Source organism: Lathyrus oleraceus, chromosome 1 (assembly GCF_024323335.1).
Source record: "Lathyrus oleraceus cultivar Zhongwan6 chromosome 1, CAAS_Psat_ZW6_1.0, whole genome shotgun sequence".
Lineage (NCBI taxonomy): Eukaryota > Viridiplantae > Streptophyta > Magnoliopsida > Fabales > Fabaceae > Lathyrus > Lathyrus oleraceus.
The window spans coordinates 103,419,183-103,434,834 of record NC_066579.1 but is presented as its reverse complement, the minus strand read 5'-3'; the positions used below and the strand labels follow the sequence as shown (position 1 = coordinate 103,434,834).

The window sequence follows — 15,652 nt, the reverse complement described above, 5'->3', positions numbered from 1 at the left end:
ATATTTTTATCTCATTAAAAGTGGTGCATTCTTGAATATTTTATTTTTAATATAAAAAATGCCATTCTTCACCTCTTATTTCTTTCCAACCGAGGTGAATATATATATATATATATATATATATATATATATATATATATATATATATATATATATATATATATATATATATATATATATATATATATATATATATATATATATATATATATATATATATATATATATATATATATATATATATATATATATATATATATATATATATATATATATAACTTGTAGCGTTCAGTTTCACTAGTCTTATAACACAAACAGAACCGTAACGAAGAGTCCTTAACAAAATATCCCTAAACAACGAGAGACATAAACACGTATCATCTTTAATACAAATATGTTATATGTTTAGTGCTCTTGTTTCTTCTTCAGATATCCAAATCATTTTCTTATACTTCTTCTTTAGAGATATGGTATGCCAAACATCATTACTCATATTGTTGTCATATTGTTGTTGTTGTTGAGATCCGAAACCCTAAATATTTTATTGTTGTTTTTGATGTTGTTATTGATGTTGTTTTTGCCGATGTTGTTGTTCTTGTTGTTGAGACCCTAAACCCTAGAGAATGTTTATTGACGTTGTTGTTGTTGTTGATGTTGTTATTGATTTTTTTTTTGTTTTTTTTTTGTTGTTTAATGTAAGTTGTTGTTTTTTAGTTGAGTTTATTAAATCTATATGTTTTATTTTAGTTGTTGTTATTGTGTTTGAGTTTGATATTGATATTGATATTGATATTGATATTGATATTGATATTGAAATTATATTTTTTGTGATTCTTTGTGCAACTCTCATATTGTTCTATCGAGTTGAGTTTATTATATCTAATGTTAATTGTTTGTTTCATTAACCCCTCTTTGAACATATAACCTATTAAATTGATTTTGGAAATAATCATATGAAAAATGAAGTTGTATCTGAAATTTATGTTACATTGAATAATGATTTTTCTGCAACTCATCATTTATCTCATATTGTTTTATAGTTAAAATATCTCAAATACTTCTAATTTTCTTCAAGTTTCTGTCATATTTGTTCATTTTTCATAACATCAAACTTTATGCTTTCAAGAATGAGTTAGTAGAAAAGGAAGTGTTAGAATAAAAAACTTGAAACATTGAAGAGATTTTAATCATAAAAGAACGTGAGATGAATGACGAGTTACGCGATGCTTCAAAAATCACTAATCAATGTAAGTTGTTCTTCGAAAATAATACAATTGTTCTTATAATCATTTTTCTAACCAATATTGAGAAGTTATATGTTTAGTATATGGTTTATTGAAATAAGCAATTCAGATTAGATTTAATAAACTCAAAATTATTTTATCCGTCGGGTTTATGTGATAATCGAGGTGAAAATGTGGTATATCCGTCGGTGAAATATCAAAACCGAAGGTACATGTGTGTTCACCATTTCAGTATTTTAAAGAGGTCTCCCTGGAGATCGAATCCATGACCTTTACACATACTCGTCGAGATTTTTAAAACCAAAAGATAAAGTGTGTACTTTTCATGATGCCCTTCGTTACTGTAACACCCCGATTAAAATAAGAGAATTATTTAATTGAGTTAATATTATTTTATTAATTTAATTAAATAAAGTTGAATTATTGGATTATTTTTATTATTATTATAGATGTTATTTATTTAATAATAATTAAATAAATAAAATAAATGGAATATGAAGAGTGGAAGGGTAAAAGTGGAAATTGGATAAAAGAGGCCAAAGTGAGGACTCAGGTTGTTTTCACGTGTTTTGCCTCAGAGTCAGAGAAAGGGGGGAGAAACGCTGAAGAGAAAGAGAAGGAAGAGGAAAAGGCCAAAGATTGCTCAGAGCTTCCTTCAATCCAAAGAGGTAAGGGGTCTGAACCTTATTAAACAATAATATGCTGAAAATGGTGAAATATTGGATGAACGAAATTGGGATTTTAATCGAAGGAATTCGTAGAAATTATATGCAATGATGTTAGGATTTGTGAAATCGAATAGGGGACTATTTGTATTAGATGATATGAGTGATTTTGTGTGAAATTTGGACTGTGGAAGGATAAATTTGGATAGATCTCGTAGCAGAGAAAGCCATTGCAGATTTGGAATTCTGGTTTCTGGTCATACGCGTATGGCACTAGGCAATACGCGTATGAGATTACTGGTACGCGTATGGCACTAGGCAATACGCGTATGGATGAGGAAGATGATGTTTTGAACGTGTTTTGGTCTCTGTTGGTACGCGTATGGGAATGTGATACGCGTAGCATACGCGTATGGACATGGGCAATACGCGTATGGAGTGGTCAGGCGTGGGTAATACGCGTATGGGCATAGGCAATACGCGTATGGGCAGACTTGTGGTCTTTCCTGGGCTGTTGTTGTGCAGTTTTGGTTGTTTAGGCTGAGCGAGGTAACTTAGCTGATGCATGGTATATGAGGGATCATTTCCCGTTGCTTTGAGTGGTATAGATATTAGTAGGGTGTGATAATACTGTGTTTGATTATGTGGCATGATGTGATATGCTTTTGTGATAGAATGTGTTAATGATGATGATAACATGACTATATGATGCTGTTGTTGCTATGTTGATTATGATGCATGCTTGGTGTGCATGCATTCATGAAAGGCCGATGCCTAGTGATGAACGGACTGAGTTCCAATGATGTTGTTGACTCCGGGCTGTTGAGAGGCTTGGTTCCTTGCGGGGAACTCGGATTCTATGGTGATGAATCTGGGAGTGGTGATCCTGTAGTTGGTCACAAAATGGGTATACCGAGTCGTGTTGAGTCATGCATGGGTGTGTGCATTGCATTTGATATGTTGTTTTGTTGATGTTCGTGAATATGTTGATTATGATGATTATGATGAACTGTGTTGGCATATGTGAAATATATTTATGTTTATATTTCTGTCGTTATATTATTATTTAATAATGTAATTCTCACCCCTTCTGCATGTGTTTATGTTCATCTATGATGAGCAATGTGCAGATAAAGAGGAGTAGCTATTGTTGAGGTTTGAAGAATAAGTGTAGAGTTATTCTACAGAGTCGAGTCAAATGCTCTGGTCATGTGACACCGGGGTTATGGGATTCGATAGATAATTGATTATTATTTACGTTGTTTATGATGACTAACATGTTGAGATGTTTTGTTGAGATAATGTTGAACCATTATTATGAATTGTTATATGATGAATGATAATATTAATGTTGTTGTCCGCTGCGAAGTTTTAATAAAATAAATAATATGTTTTATGTTGTGATGCGATAATTGTTATGTTGTAAGAAATGTAAACTCTTCTACATGTTGTACTCTGATAATCTATTTAAATATGTCGTTTGGGTAGAAGGGTGTTACATTAGTGGTATCAGAGCCTGGTTAGTCCAGTCGAGTCATAATGTGATGTTTTCCCTGTTGGTCGATTAGTGTAAATGACACTGTCGATATTTAAGGTTGTAGTTGTGTCGTGCAGAGTATGGCTGGAGAAAATGACCGTGCGATTGCTGAGGCTTTGGCTGCTATGGCGCAGGCTATGCAGGCGCAGCAGAATCCGCCGGTCGACGAGTTTAGGAATTTGGGAAGGTTTCTGAAGAATAACCCTCATACATTCAAGGGGCGCTATGATCCAGATGGTGCTCAGATTTGGCTGAAGGAAATTGAGAAGATTTTCCGGGTGATGACGTGTACTGAAGCACAGAAGGTGCAGTTTGGTACGCATATGTTATCTGAAGAGGCTGAAAACTGGTGGGATAACACTCGACAGAGGATTGAAGTACCAGGTGCTGAGATGACTTGGGAAAGGTTCAAGACGGCCTTTCTGGAGAAATATTTTCCTGCTGATGTGCGATGTAAGAAGGAGATGGAATTTCTGGGACTGAAGCAGGGTAACATGTCTGTTGCTGATTACGCTTCGAAGTTTGAGGAGCTGGTACAGTATTGTCCTCATTATAATAATGCTGATGCTGAGGAATCCAAGTGTGTCAAGTTTGAGAACGGGTTGCGTCCCGAGATCAAACAAGGCATTGGTTACCAGGAGATTCGTAGGTTTCCTACACTGGTTAACAAGTGCAGGATATTTGATGAAGATAGCAAGGCTAGGACTGCTCACTACAAGAGTCTTAGTGAGAAGAAGAATAAGGATCGTGGTAGTCCTTATGCATCTCCGAATGGTAAAGGTAAGCAGAAAGTGGTAGATGCGAAGAAGCCAAGTGGGGGAGGATCTCCCGTAGCTGGTAAATGTTTCAAGTGTGGCGAGCCAGGCCACCGTGCTGATAACTGTACCAAGAAAGTGCTGAGATGTTTCCGATGCGGTCAGGCTGGTCATAGAGTTACGGAATGTAAGGATGCTGGTCCGACATGTTTTAATTGTGGCGAGAAAGGCCATATCAGTTTGCAGTGCTCGAAACCGAAGAAGGCGGCTACTGCAGCTCATGCTACTGGTAGGGTGTTTGCTCTGAGTGGGGCTGAAGCTCCTAAAGAAGATAATCTGATTAAAGGTACTTGCTTGATTAATAATGTTGAATTGCTTGCTATTGTTGACACTGGTGCTACTCATTCGTTTATTTCGTATGAGTGTGCGACCAGGATTGGTGTGATTATGTCGTCCCTAGGCGGAAGTATGGTGATAGATACTCCTGCTAATGGTTCTGTGAAGACTTCTGTGGTCTGTCGAGGTTGTCATTTGACGATCTTTGAGAGAGAGTTCGTGGTTGATTTGGTGTGCTTACCCTTGCACCAAATTGATATTATTCTGGGAATGAATTGGCTAGAATTCTATGGCGTGTTTATCAACTGCTATAGTAAGACGGTGCGGTTTTCTGAAGTTGGTGAGAATGATGAGGCAAGATTTCTATCTGCTAGACAGGTGGGGGAATTTGTGAAAGATGAAGCTCAGATATTCGCTTTATTTGCGTCTCTGCAAGCGAATAAGAAAGTGGTGAGTATAGATTTGCCTGTTGTCTGTGAATTTCAGGATGTGTTTCCGGAGGATGTAAGTGAATTACCTCCAGAACGTGAAGTCGAATTTGCCATTGACTTAGTACCAGGTACGAGTCCAGTGTCGATGTCTCCTTATAGAATGTCGGCAACTGAATTAGTTGAATTGAAGAAGCAACTTGAAGAATTGCTTGAGAAGAAGTTTGTGCGTCCAAGTGTTTCTCCTTGGGGTGCACCAGTATTGTTAGTGAAGAAGAAAGAAGGTACGATGAGGTTGTGTGTCGATTATCGGCAGTTGAATAAGGTGACTATCAAGAATCGGTATCCATTGCCGAGGATTGATGATTTGATGGACCAGTTGGTTGGAGCTCATGTTTTCAGTAAGATTGATTTGCGGTCGGGTTATCATCAGATCCGAGTGAAGTCAGATGATATTGCGAAGACTGCTTTCCGTACGAGGTATGGTCATTATGAATACACTGTGATGCCGTTCGGTGTGTCTAATGCTCCAGGTGTGTTTATGGAATATATGAATCGTATATTTCATCCGTACCTTGATAATTTTGTTGTGGTGTTCATAGATGATATACTGATATATTCTAAGACGGAAGAAGAGCATGCAGGACATTTGAGAATTGCTTTGCAGGTGTTAAGAGAAAAGAAATTATATGCAAAGTTATCTAAATGTGAGTTCTGGTTGAAGGAAGTGAGTTTCCTTGGCCATGTGATTTCGAGTGGTGGGATTTCTGTTGATCCTGCTAAAGTTGTTGCCGTATTACAGTGGGAGACTCCGAAGTCTGCTACTGAGATACGCAGTTTTCTGGGGTTAGCTGGTTATTATCGCAGATTTATTGAGGGCTTCTCTAAGTTGGCATTGCCATTGACGCAGTTGACTAAGAAGGGTCAAGTGTATGTGTGGGATACAGCTTGTGAAGCGAGTTTTGTGGAGTTGAAGAGGCGGTTGACCAGTGCTCCAGTGTTGATCTTGCCTAATCCTGGTGAGTCCTTCGTTGTCTATTGTGATGCTTCTTTGATGGGTCTTGGTGGTGTTTTGATGCAGAATGGTAAAGTTGTAGCTTATGCTTCTAGACAGTTGAAAGTTCATGAGAGGAATTATCCTACGCATGATCTAGAACTTGCAGCTGTTGTATTTGTGTTGAAAATGTGGAGGCATTATCTGTATGGTTCCAGATTCGAAGTGTTCAGTGATCACAAGAGTCTGAAGTATCTGTTTGATCAGAAGGAGTTAAATATGAGGCAGAGAAGGTGGTTAGAATTACTGAAGGATTTTGACTTTGAATTGAGTTATCATCCCGGTAAGGCTAATGTAGTTGCAGATGCGCTGAGTAGAAAGTCTCTACATATGTCTATGATGATGGTTCGGGAGCTTGAGTTAATTGAACAGTTCCGTGATATGAGTTTGGGTTGTGAAGTTTCCGCTGATAGTGTAAAGTTGGGTATGCTGAAGTTGACTAGTGGAATTCTGGAAGATATTCGGAATGGTCAGCAAGTTGATGTCGCTCTAGTTGATCATATTACTATGGTTAACCAGGGTAATGGTGGTAATTTTGAGATTGATGAGAATGACATCCTGCGATTTAAAGGTAGAGTTTGTGTTCCTGAGGTGTCTGAATTGAAAAAGAGTATTCTTGAAGAGGGCCACAGGAGTGGATTGAGTATCCATCCAGGTGCAACTAAAATGTATCAAGATTTGAAGAAGTTGTTTTGGTGGGCTGGTATGAAAAGAGATGTTGCTAAGTTTGTGTATGCCTGTTTGACTTGTCAGAAGTCAAAGATTGAACATCAGAAACCGGCAGGTATGATGCAACCTTTGAAGATTCCTGAATGGAAGTGGGATAGCATTTCCATGGATTTTGTGACGGGATTGCCGAGGACGGTGAAAGGTAATGATTCTATTTGGGTGATTGTGGATCGGTTGACTAAGTCGGCGCATTTCTTGCCGATGAAGATTAATCACTCTTTAGAGAAGTTGGCAGAGTTGTATATCGAGGAGATAGTGAGGCTGCATGGTATTCCATCCAGTATTGTGTCTGATAGAGATCCCAGATTTACTTCTAGATTTTGGGAAAGTTTGCAGAAAGCGTTGGGAACTAAGTTGAGGTTGAGTTCAGCTTATCATCCTCAGACTGATGGTCAGACTGAAAGAACTATCCAATCCTTGGAGGATTTGTTGAGAGCTTATGTGTTGGAGCAGAGTGGTTCTTGGGATAGTTATTTGCCGTTGGTGGAGTTTACTTATAATAATAGTTTTCATGCTAGTATCGGTATGGCTCCATATGAAGCATTGTATGGTAGGAGGTGTAGAACTCCATTGTGTTGGTATGAATCAGGTGAGAGTGTTGTACTCGGACCTGAGATTGTGCAGCAGACGACTGAAAGGGTTAAGATGATTCAGGAGAAAATGAAGATTTCTCAGAGTCGTCAGAAGAGTTATCATGATAATAGGAGAAAGGCACTTGAGTTCCAAGAGGGAGATCATGTGTTCTTGAGAGTTACTCCGACGACAGGTGTGGGTAGAGCTTTAAAGTCTAAAAAGCTTACTCCGAGGTTTGTGGGTCCGTATCAGATTTTGAAGAGGGTTGGGGAAGTGGCGTATCGGATAGCTTTACCGCCGTCGCTTTCTAATCTGCATGATATGTTTCATGTATCTCAGTTGAGAAAATATATTGCGGATCCTTCGCATGTTGTTCAGTTGGATGATATCCAGGTGAGGGATAATTTGACCGTTGAGGTGTTGCCAATTCGGATAGATGACCGAGAAGAGAAGACCCTGAGAGGTAAGAAGATTGCTCTAGTGAAAGTTGTTTGGGGAGGTCCAGCTGGTGAGAGCTTGACTTGGGAGCGTGAAGATCAGATGAAGGAGTCGTATCCGGCTCTATTTACTTGAGGTATGTTTTCGAGGACGAAAACTCTTTTAGTGGGGGAGAGTTGTAACACCCCGATTAAAATAAGAGAATTATTTAATTGAGTTAATATTATTTTATTAATTTAATTAAATAAAGTTGAATTATTGGATTATTTTTATTATTATTATAGATGTTATTTATTTAATAATAATTAAATAAATAAAATAAATGGAATATGAAGAGTGGAAGGGTAAAAGTGGAAATTGGATAAAAGAGGCCAAAGTGAGGACTCAGGTTGTTTTCACGTGTTTTGCCTCAGAGTCAGAGAAAGGGGGGAGAAACGCTGAAGAGAAAGAGAAGGAAGAGGAAAAGGCCAAAGATTGCTCAGAGCTTCCTTCAATCCAAAGAGGTAAGGGGTCTGAACCTTATTAAACAATAATCTGCTGAAAATGGTGAAATATTGGATGAACGAAATTGGGATTTTAATCGAAGGAATTCGTAGAAATTATATGCAATGATGTTAGGATTTGTGAAATCGAATAGGGGACTATTTGTATTAGATGATATGAGTGATTTTGTGTGAAATTTGGACTGTGGAAGGATAAATTTGGATAGATCTCGTAGCAGAGAAAGCCATTGCAGATCTGGAATTCTGGTTTCTGGTCATACGCGTATGGCACTAGGCAATACGCGTATGAGATTGCTGGTACGCGTATGGCACTAGGCAATACGCGTATGGATGAGGAAGATGATGTTTTGAACGTGTTTTGGTCTCTGTTGGTACGCGTATGGGAATGTGATACGCGTAGCATACGCGTATGGACATGGGCAATACGCGTATGGAGTGGTCAGGCGTGGGTAATACGCGTATGGGCATAGGCAATACGCGTATGGGCAGACTTGTGGTCTTTCCTGGGCTGTTGTTGTGCAGTTTTGGTTGTTTAGGCTGAGCGAGGTAACTTAGCTGATGCATGGTATATGAGGGATCATTTCCCGTTGCTTTGAGTGGTATAGATATTAGTAGGGTGTGATAATACTGTGTTTGATTATGTGGCATGATGTGATATGCTTTTGTGATAGAATGTGTTAATGATGATGATAACATGACTATATGATGCTGTTGTTGCTATGTTGATTATGATGCATGCTTGGTGTGCATGCATTCATGAAAGGCCGATGCCTAGTGATGAACGGACTGAGTTCCAATGATGTTGTTGACTCCGGGCTGTTGAGAGGCTTGGTTCCTTGCGGGGAACTCGGATTCTATGGTGATGAATCTGGGAGTGGTGATCCTGTAGTTGGTCACAAAATGGGTATACCGAGTCGTGTTGAGTCATGCATGGGTGTGTGCATTGCATTTGATATGTTGTTTTGTTGATGTTCGTGAATATGTTGATTATGATGATTATGATGAACTGTGTTGGCATATGTGAAATATATTTATGTTTATATTTCTGTCGTTATATTATTATTTAATAATGTAATTCTCACCCCTTCTGCATGTGTTTATGTTCATCTATGATGAGCAATGTGCAGATAAAGAGGAGTAGCTATTGTTGAGGTTTGAAGAATAAGTGTAGAGTTATTCTACAGAGTCGAGTCAAATGCTCTGGTCATGTGACACCGGGGTTATGGGATTCGATAGATAATTGATTATTATTTACGTTGTTTATGATGACTAACATGTTGAGATGTTTTGTTGAGATAATGTTGAACCATTATTATGAATTGTTATATGATGAATGATAATATTAATGTTGTTGTCCGCTGCGAAGTTTTAATAAAATAAATAATATGTTTTATGTTGTGATGCGATAATTGTTATGTTGTAAGAAATGTAAACTCTTCTACATGTTATACTCTGATAATCTATTTAAATATGTCGTTTGGGTAGAAGGGTGTTACAGTTACCTCGTCTGTGAAACTGGGATATGACTTCTTTTTCAATCAGGTAAAATGAGTTTTTTAGTGATAATAATAGTTGAAGTGATGATTATTGATCGATACTTGATGTAATGATTAAATATTTATACTATTCATACTATTCATAATTTATACTTTATATTTGAGTTTATTTTTGTAGTGATAATATTTATGATTTATGCTATTTATTTGTATTACATAAAATTTAAAAATATGTTTGATGAATAATCTATAAATATTTTTGTAAACCGTCTTTAGATTTTGAGATTTGTCATAATTCTATTGAACATGAAATCTAACTCATCTAAATTTTGAATAAATGAAAGGATAAAAAAACTTAAACTCTACACTTAAAATCACTAATAGGAATAAAGTTTAGTAAAATTTTTAGAATTGAAGTGGAAGAAAATTTAATACTTTCTCCGTTTCTTTTTAAGTGTTATTTTTTAATTTTTTACACATACCATAAAAGCAAATCATTATGGTTACTTTTCAAACAATAATTCTTCTTTTACCTATAATACCGTTAATTATTTATTATATTTATTTTACTTTTTCTCTCTCTATAATAATTATGTAGGGGTAATTTTGGCAAAAATGCAATTAATATTATCTTAAACTTTATAAGTGACAATTAAAAAGAAACAAATTATTTTAAAAAAAGTGACACTCAACAAAGGAACGGAGGGGGTATAATCAATATTTTTCTTAAAATATTAATAATTTTATAAATCCATTAAAAAGCGGTTAAAATTTTCATAACCAAATTTGATGGTTTAATGTGTATACCATCAAGTAATTGACGTACCTCAATCAAACCCAATCTCATAACTATATAGCTTCACCCTTTCCAAAATTCTCCCCTTAATATTCTTTCCCCCACTTATCTTCATTTGCATATAATTCACCATCATTATATTCGTACTTATAGGGAATACGTATCTTTAAGAAAGTGGGCCCCTGTAGGCCCACATCAATGCCTTGTTATAACGGGTCCATCATGTCTGCTAACCCGTTACCAGCTGGATATGGCCCACTTTCTTCCATCTATTCTAACCAATCATTGCTATCACCGCTTACCACGTGGCAACTTTTTACTCCAACTTTCACCTTCTCAAATCACACGCCCCGGTCATCTTAACATTCTTCTATAGTCTTTTCGCGTCCAAAAGCCGTTATTCCCGCCACCTTACGCTTCTTACGTTTCAACTGCAACTTTGAGGTTAAATCAATTTTCATTATATTACTTATTTAATTTTCACTTTTTTTTTGTTGATAATATTCTAGAATTATTTAATTACTTATTTTCAGACAAAAAAAAATTGAACTAAATATAAGAAAGAGCCAAAATTGTAACTTTAGAAAATTAATTATTATTTTTCTTTAAAAAAATGATCAATTTAAGAAAAGGAAAGGAGTGGGAGAAAGGTCACCTTCCTATGTTTTGCTTCAAAATTCCACATTCACACATGCATGTTTATCTACAAATTCTCAATAAATCCATTTTAAATTCCCATTATACCCTCATCATTTCACCTATATTCCATTACCTACCACAAACAAGTCTTGTTCCACACCTCACATGTACATGTGTGTATATATACAAATGATGCATATATGCATTGACTCATATTTTTCTTCATGGAAATTCTCAACATAACATAAACAACCTTTTAAATATTGGTTTTTGTTCTTCCCAGAATACTAAAGGTAATAACATCTCATTTCATTTAATGTCTTGTTTTTGTTATTAATATTATGTTTTGGTTTCAGTTTCAGTCACACCCTTATGTGTTTGTTGAATGTTCTCAATGAGTTTCTTTTCTTACTCATGCATTTTTTATTCAATCAAATTCTGTCTTCATTGTTTTTTTTTCTTTCAACGAGTTTGATCATTGTTTTAAATTGTGGTTGGTAGTATAAACGATGTTAAAGTCTATGCAAGATATGATAATTGCAATTTCGACCGTGTCGGTTGCAGTCTTCTGCAGTATAATTGTTAGCAGCAATCCCGGCCATGATTTAAAACTATGAGTTTGATCACTGACTACAGTTGAATGTCAGAAGAAAAGTTTTTGTGTTATGTTGTTTTATTGATGTGTTGTAAGAGGAAAGAGAATCTATGAAGAAGCAATGCTAAGCAATCAAACCAGGTGGAATATTTTTAGTTGCTTTTTTTTTTTGGTTGCTGTGATGAGTTATAAAGTTTGATTCATTTCTCTTTTACTTTTTGTTATCTTTTATGTTTCTTCTTATAGAATTTTAAGCTTTTTTATTTTTATTTTTATTGAATTGAAATTAAATTTTCATAACACCATTAAAGTTATGAATGGTTTGACTTTGGTGTTTGAGGCCTGTTTTTGTAGAGTGAAAAATTGGCTCTTGATTTTGTTATTGGAAATTGAGACCCCAAAAAAATATTGATAGACTGTTTGAGAGAGTTTATGAAAACAACTCATAATATGTCCATAAGCCACTTTCAGCTTATTTCAATAAGTTCTTCAAGGTATAGCTTATGAATCAAACTTATAGTTTATAAGAAAATAGTTTAATTTTATTGAATATTTTTTTATAGAAATAGTTTATACATAAACGCTTATGTTGTAAGTATTTAATTAATTTTTTTTATATAAACAGGTCTTAAATGTATAGAGTATTCTGATTCTTTTCTTCTATGTTTGGTACTTGGTTTCCACTTTAGAAGAATTTCTTTGTGAAAATTGGCTCTGGATATTGTTACTGAAAGTTGAGACCTTAATCAAACATTAAATGTCTAGTGTATTATGATTTTTTTTTTCTGTTCTTGCCATTTCAATTGACTTTTTGAACTTATCTACTGAAATAAGAAATTGCAAAACTGTTTCAGAGAGCTTATAGAAACAGGTTATGATCACATTCATAAGTTGTTTTTGACACATTCTCATTAAGTCTCCAAGATAACTTACTTCTAGAATATATGAAAATTTGTTATAGAAATTCCAAACAAGGCCTTGGATGAATTTCAAACTTGTTTTTCTGATTATTTCTTTGATAAATTTTAGGTGATTATAGTGTTGTACTCAATACCTGCAACGGCTATTGAAGATATAAACATGAATAATGCAACAGAAGAAGCTAGTGAAAGTTACACACCTCATAAGGATACCTATACTCAACAAGCATCACCAAGGAGTACACTAAGTCCAAGAAGTACTCAAAGCGATTCAATTGATTTAGCTATTGATGGTGTTGTGGATACTTCAATTGAACAATTGTATACCAATGTTTACGAAATGAGAAGCTCTGATCAATCACCTTCAAGGGCTAGTTTTTACTCATATGGCGAAGAGTCGAGGATTGATTCCGAGTTGGGTCATCTTGTCGGAGATGCTGTTGACTTGGAGATTACGAAAGAGGTTGTAACAGAAAACAAAGAGGATTCCCTTTCCAATGTCAATGCTATTGAGAAAGTTATTGTTTCATCAAGCACAGGGATCGGTGAAGGATCGGCTAAGGCATCTGCGAAAAGTCGAAGTTTGCATAATAGGAATGAGAAGGGGACTAGAAAAGGAAATGGATTTTACAATATGATGAGGAAGCATAGGAGGCTTGGTTTGAAAGACGGTGTTGTTGACGAGTTAGATAATCCAGATCTCGGACCGTTCTTATTGAAGATAACGAGAGATATGATATCTTCGGGTGAGAATCCAAACAAGGCTCTTGGTTTTGCTCATAGAGCTCTGAAATCATTTGAGATATGTAATTCAGATGGTAAACCAAGTTTGGAAATGGTGATGTGTCTTCATGTTTTGGCAACAATTTATTGTAATTTAGGACAATACAACGAGGCTATACCGATTCTCGAGCGTTCGATTGATGTTCCTGTTTTAGAGGATGGTCAAGATCATGCACTTGCTAAATTTGCAGGGTGTATGCAGTTAGGTGATACTTATGCAATGATGGGAAATATTGAGAATTCTCTACTGTTTTATACAGCAGGACTTGAAATTCAAGGGCAGGTCCTAGGGGAAACCGATCCTCGATTCGGTGAGACGTGTCGGTATGTAGCTGAAGCACATGTTCAAGCACTGCAATTTGATGAGGCTAGGAAGCTATGTCAAATGGCTCTTGATATTCACAAGGGAAACGGTTTGCCTGCTTCGTTTGAAGAAGCAGCCGATCGGAGACTAATGGGACTAATCTGTGACTCAAAAGGTGATTATGAAAGTGCTCTAGAGCATTATGTTTTGGCAAGTATGGTCATGGCGGAAAATCGCCAGGAACTAGATGTTGCGTCTGTTGATTGCAGCATAGGCGATGCTTATTTGTCATTGGCACGATATGATGAAGCGGTTTTTTCTTATCAGAAAGCGCTAACTGTTTTCAAATCAACCAAAGGAGAGAATCACCCAACAGTTGCCTCTGTTTTTGTAAGGTTAGCGGATTTATACAACAAAATAGGAAAGTTCAAGGAATCTAAAACTTATTGCGAAAACGCACTTCGAATTTTCGGGAAGAAAAATCCAGGAATTCCTCTAGAAGAGATTGCTAATGGTTTGATAGATGTTGCTGCAATTTATCAATCTATGAATGATTTGGAAAAAGGATTGAAGTTACTCAAAAAAGCATTGAAAATATATAACAATGTTCCTGGTCAACAAAGTACTACTGCTGGAATTGAGGCACAAATGGGAGTTATGTATTACATGTTAGGGAATTATTCTGATTCTTATAACATTTTTAAAAGTTCGGTTACGAAATTTCGCGCAAGCGGGGAGAAAAAATCTGCATTGTTTGGAATTGCATTGAATCAAATGGGTCTTGCTTGTGTCCAAAGGTATGCTATAAATGAAGCTGCAGATTTGTTTGAAGAGGCTAGAACTATATTGGAAAAAGAGTATGGCCCTTATCATCAAGATACATTAGGAGTCTATAGCAATCTTGCAGGCACCTATGATGCAATGGGAAGGTAACATGTTCATTGACCCTTAAACATTCAGGTTTATGAAGTACTATAATTTTTAGGTTTTAGTTGCTAATATTTCTTGTTAACTTTAATGATTTGCAGAGTGGATGATGCCATTGAAATGCTGGAATATGTAGTTGGCATGAGAGAAGAGAAGCTTGGAACAGCAAACCCTGATGTCGACGATGAGAAACGTAGGTTGGCCGAGTTGTTAAAAGAAGCAGGAAGAGCAAGAAACCGAAGGTCGAAAAGATCACTGGAAACACTTCTTGATTCAAACTCTCAGGTTATGAAAAACAATGGCATTAAGGTCCTATGAAGTTGAGGCTGTATATAAAAAAAACAATAACAAAGTGTGAATTGTTTCCACTTTCAATAATTTTTCCTTGTTTAAGATTGTTCACAAAAGTTACTTTCTATGTCTATTTACTCTATAGTGTACATGAAATTTCTATATATATATATATATTCATACTATTCTTTGTATAATTGAATGTATAAAAAATGGTTGAAATACATTTACAATTTTCTAAGTAAATATATGAATGTTATAACATCACTTTCTCTGCTAGTGCTTAGAAAATTCAGTTGCTTCTAACTACATTTGAGATGTAAGCATTTTGTTATATAGTTAGGGATGTTATAAACATGACAAGCATGAATATGACACTTAATCTCTTTCTCTTTCTATGCTTACATTGTAATGCAAGATTAAAAGTGAAAAGTTATTAAGAAGTACTAATCACCAAAACATAGATATATCCTTTTCCTTATCCATGTCTTCTACTTTTTTCCTTTTCCATGCAAACTAGTACATCTAGTAGTTGTATTGTAGAAAAAGAGGATCCAATGTTGAGGAAGATCAAAGCACTTCAATAAAAAGGGGGCACCCCCTCCAACCATTCTGATCATCTCATTCACCTTGCCTTAT

At 35.7% G+C, this 15,652-nt stretch overlaps 1 protein-coding gene across 2 annotated transcripts; it reads left to right on the top strand.

The window, feature by feature from the left end:
* Positions 1 to 11,260: 11,260 nt before the first annotated feature.
* Positions 11,261 to 15,210, top strand: LOC127119722 (protein KINESIN LIGHT CHAIN-RELATED 2). Of its 2 annotated transcripts, none has more exons than XM_051050028.1 (3): positions 11,261 to 11,486; positions 12,818 to 14,724; positions 14,824 to 15,210. In XM_051050028.1, exons 2-3 carry the CDS (start codon positions 12,869 to 12,871, stop codon positions 15,038 to 15,040), a joined length of 2,073 nt encoding a protein of 690 aa, XP_050905985.1. In that variant the 5' UTR covers positions 11,261 to 11,486; positions 12,818 to 12,868; the 3' UTR covers positions 15,041 to 15,210. The 2 variants fall into 2 exon arrangements, with proteins under 2 accessions (XP_050905985.1, XP_050905991.1); XM_051050034.1 differs by lacking the exon at positions 11,261 to 11,486 and adding an exon at positions 11,555 to 11,929.
* Positions 15,211 to 15,652: the final 442 nt, after the last annotated feature.

Excerpts from the sequence above, each read along its gene's own strand:
- LOC127119722 (XM_051050028.1), top strand. The coding sequence starts at position 12,869 with ATGAATAATGCAACAGAAGAAGCTAGTGAAAGTTACACACCTCATAAG. Across the intron at positions 14,725-14,823 it reads ACCTATGATGCAATGGGAAG|AGTGGATGATGCCATTGAAA; the intron begins GTAACATGTTCA and ends AATGATTTGCAG.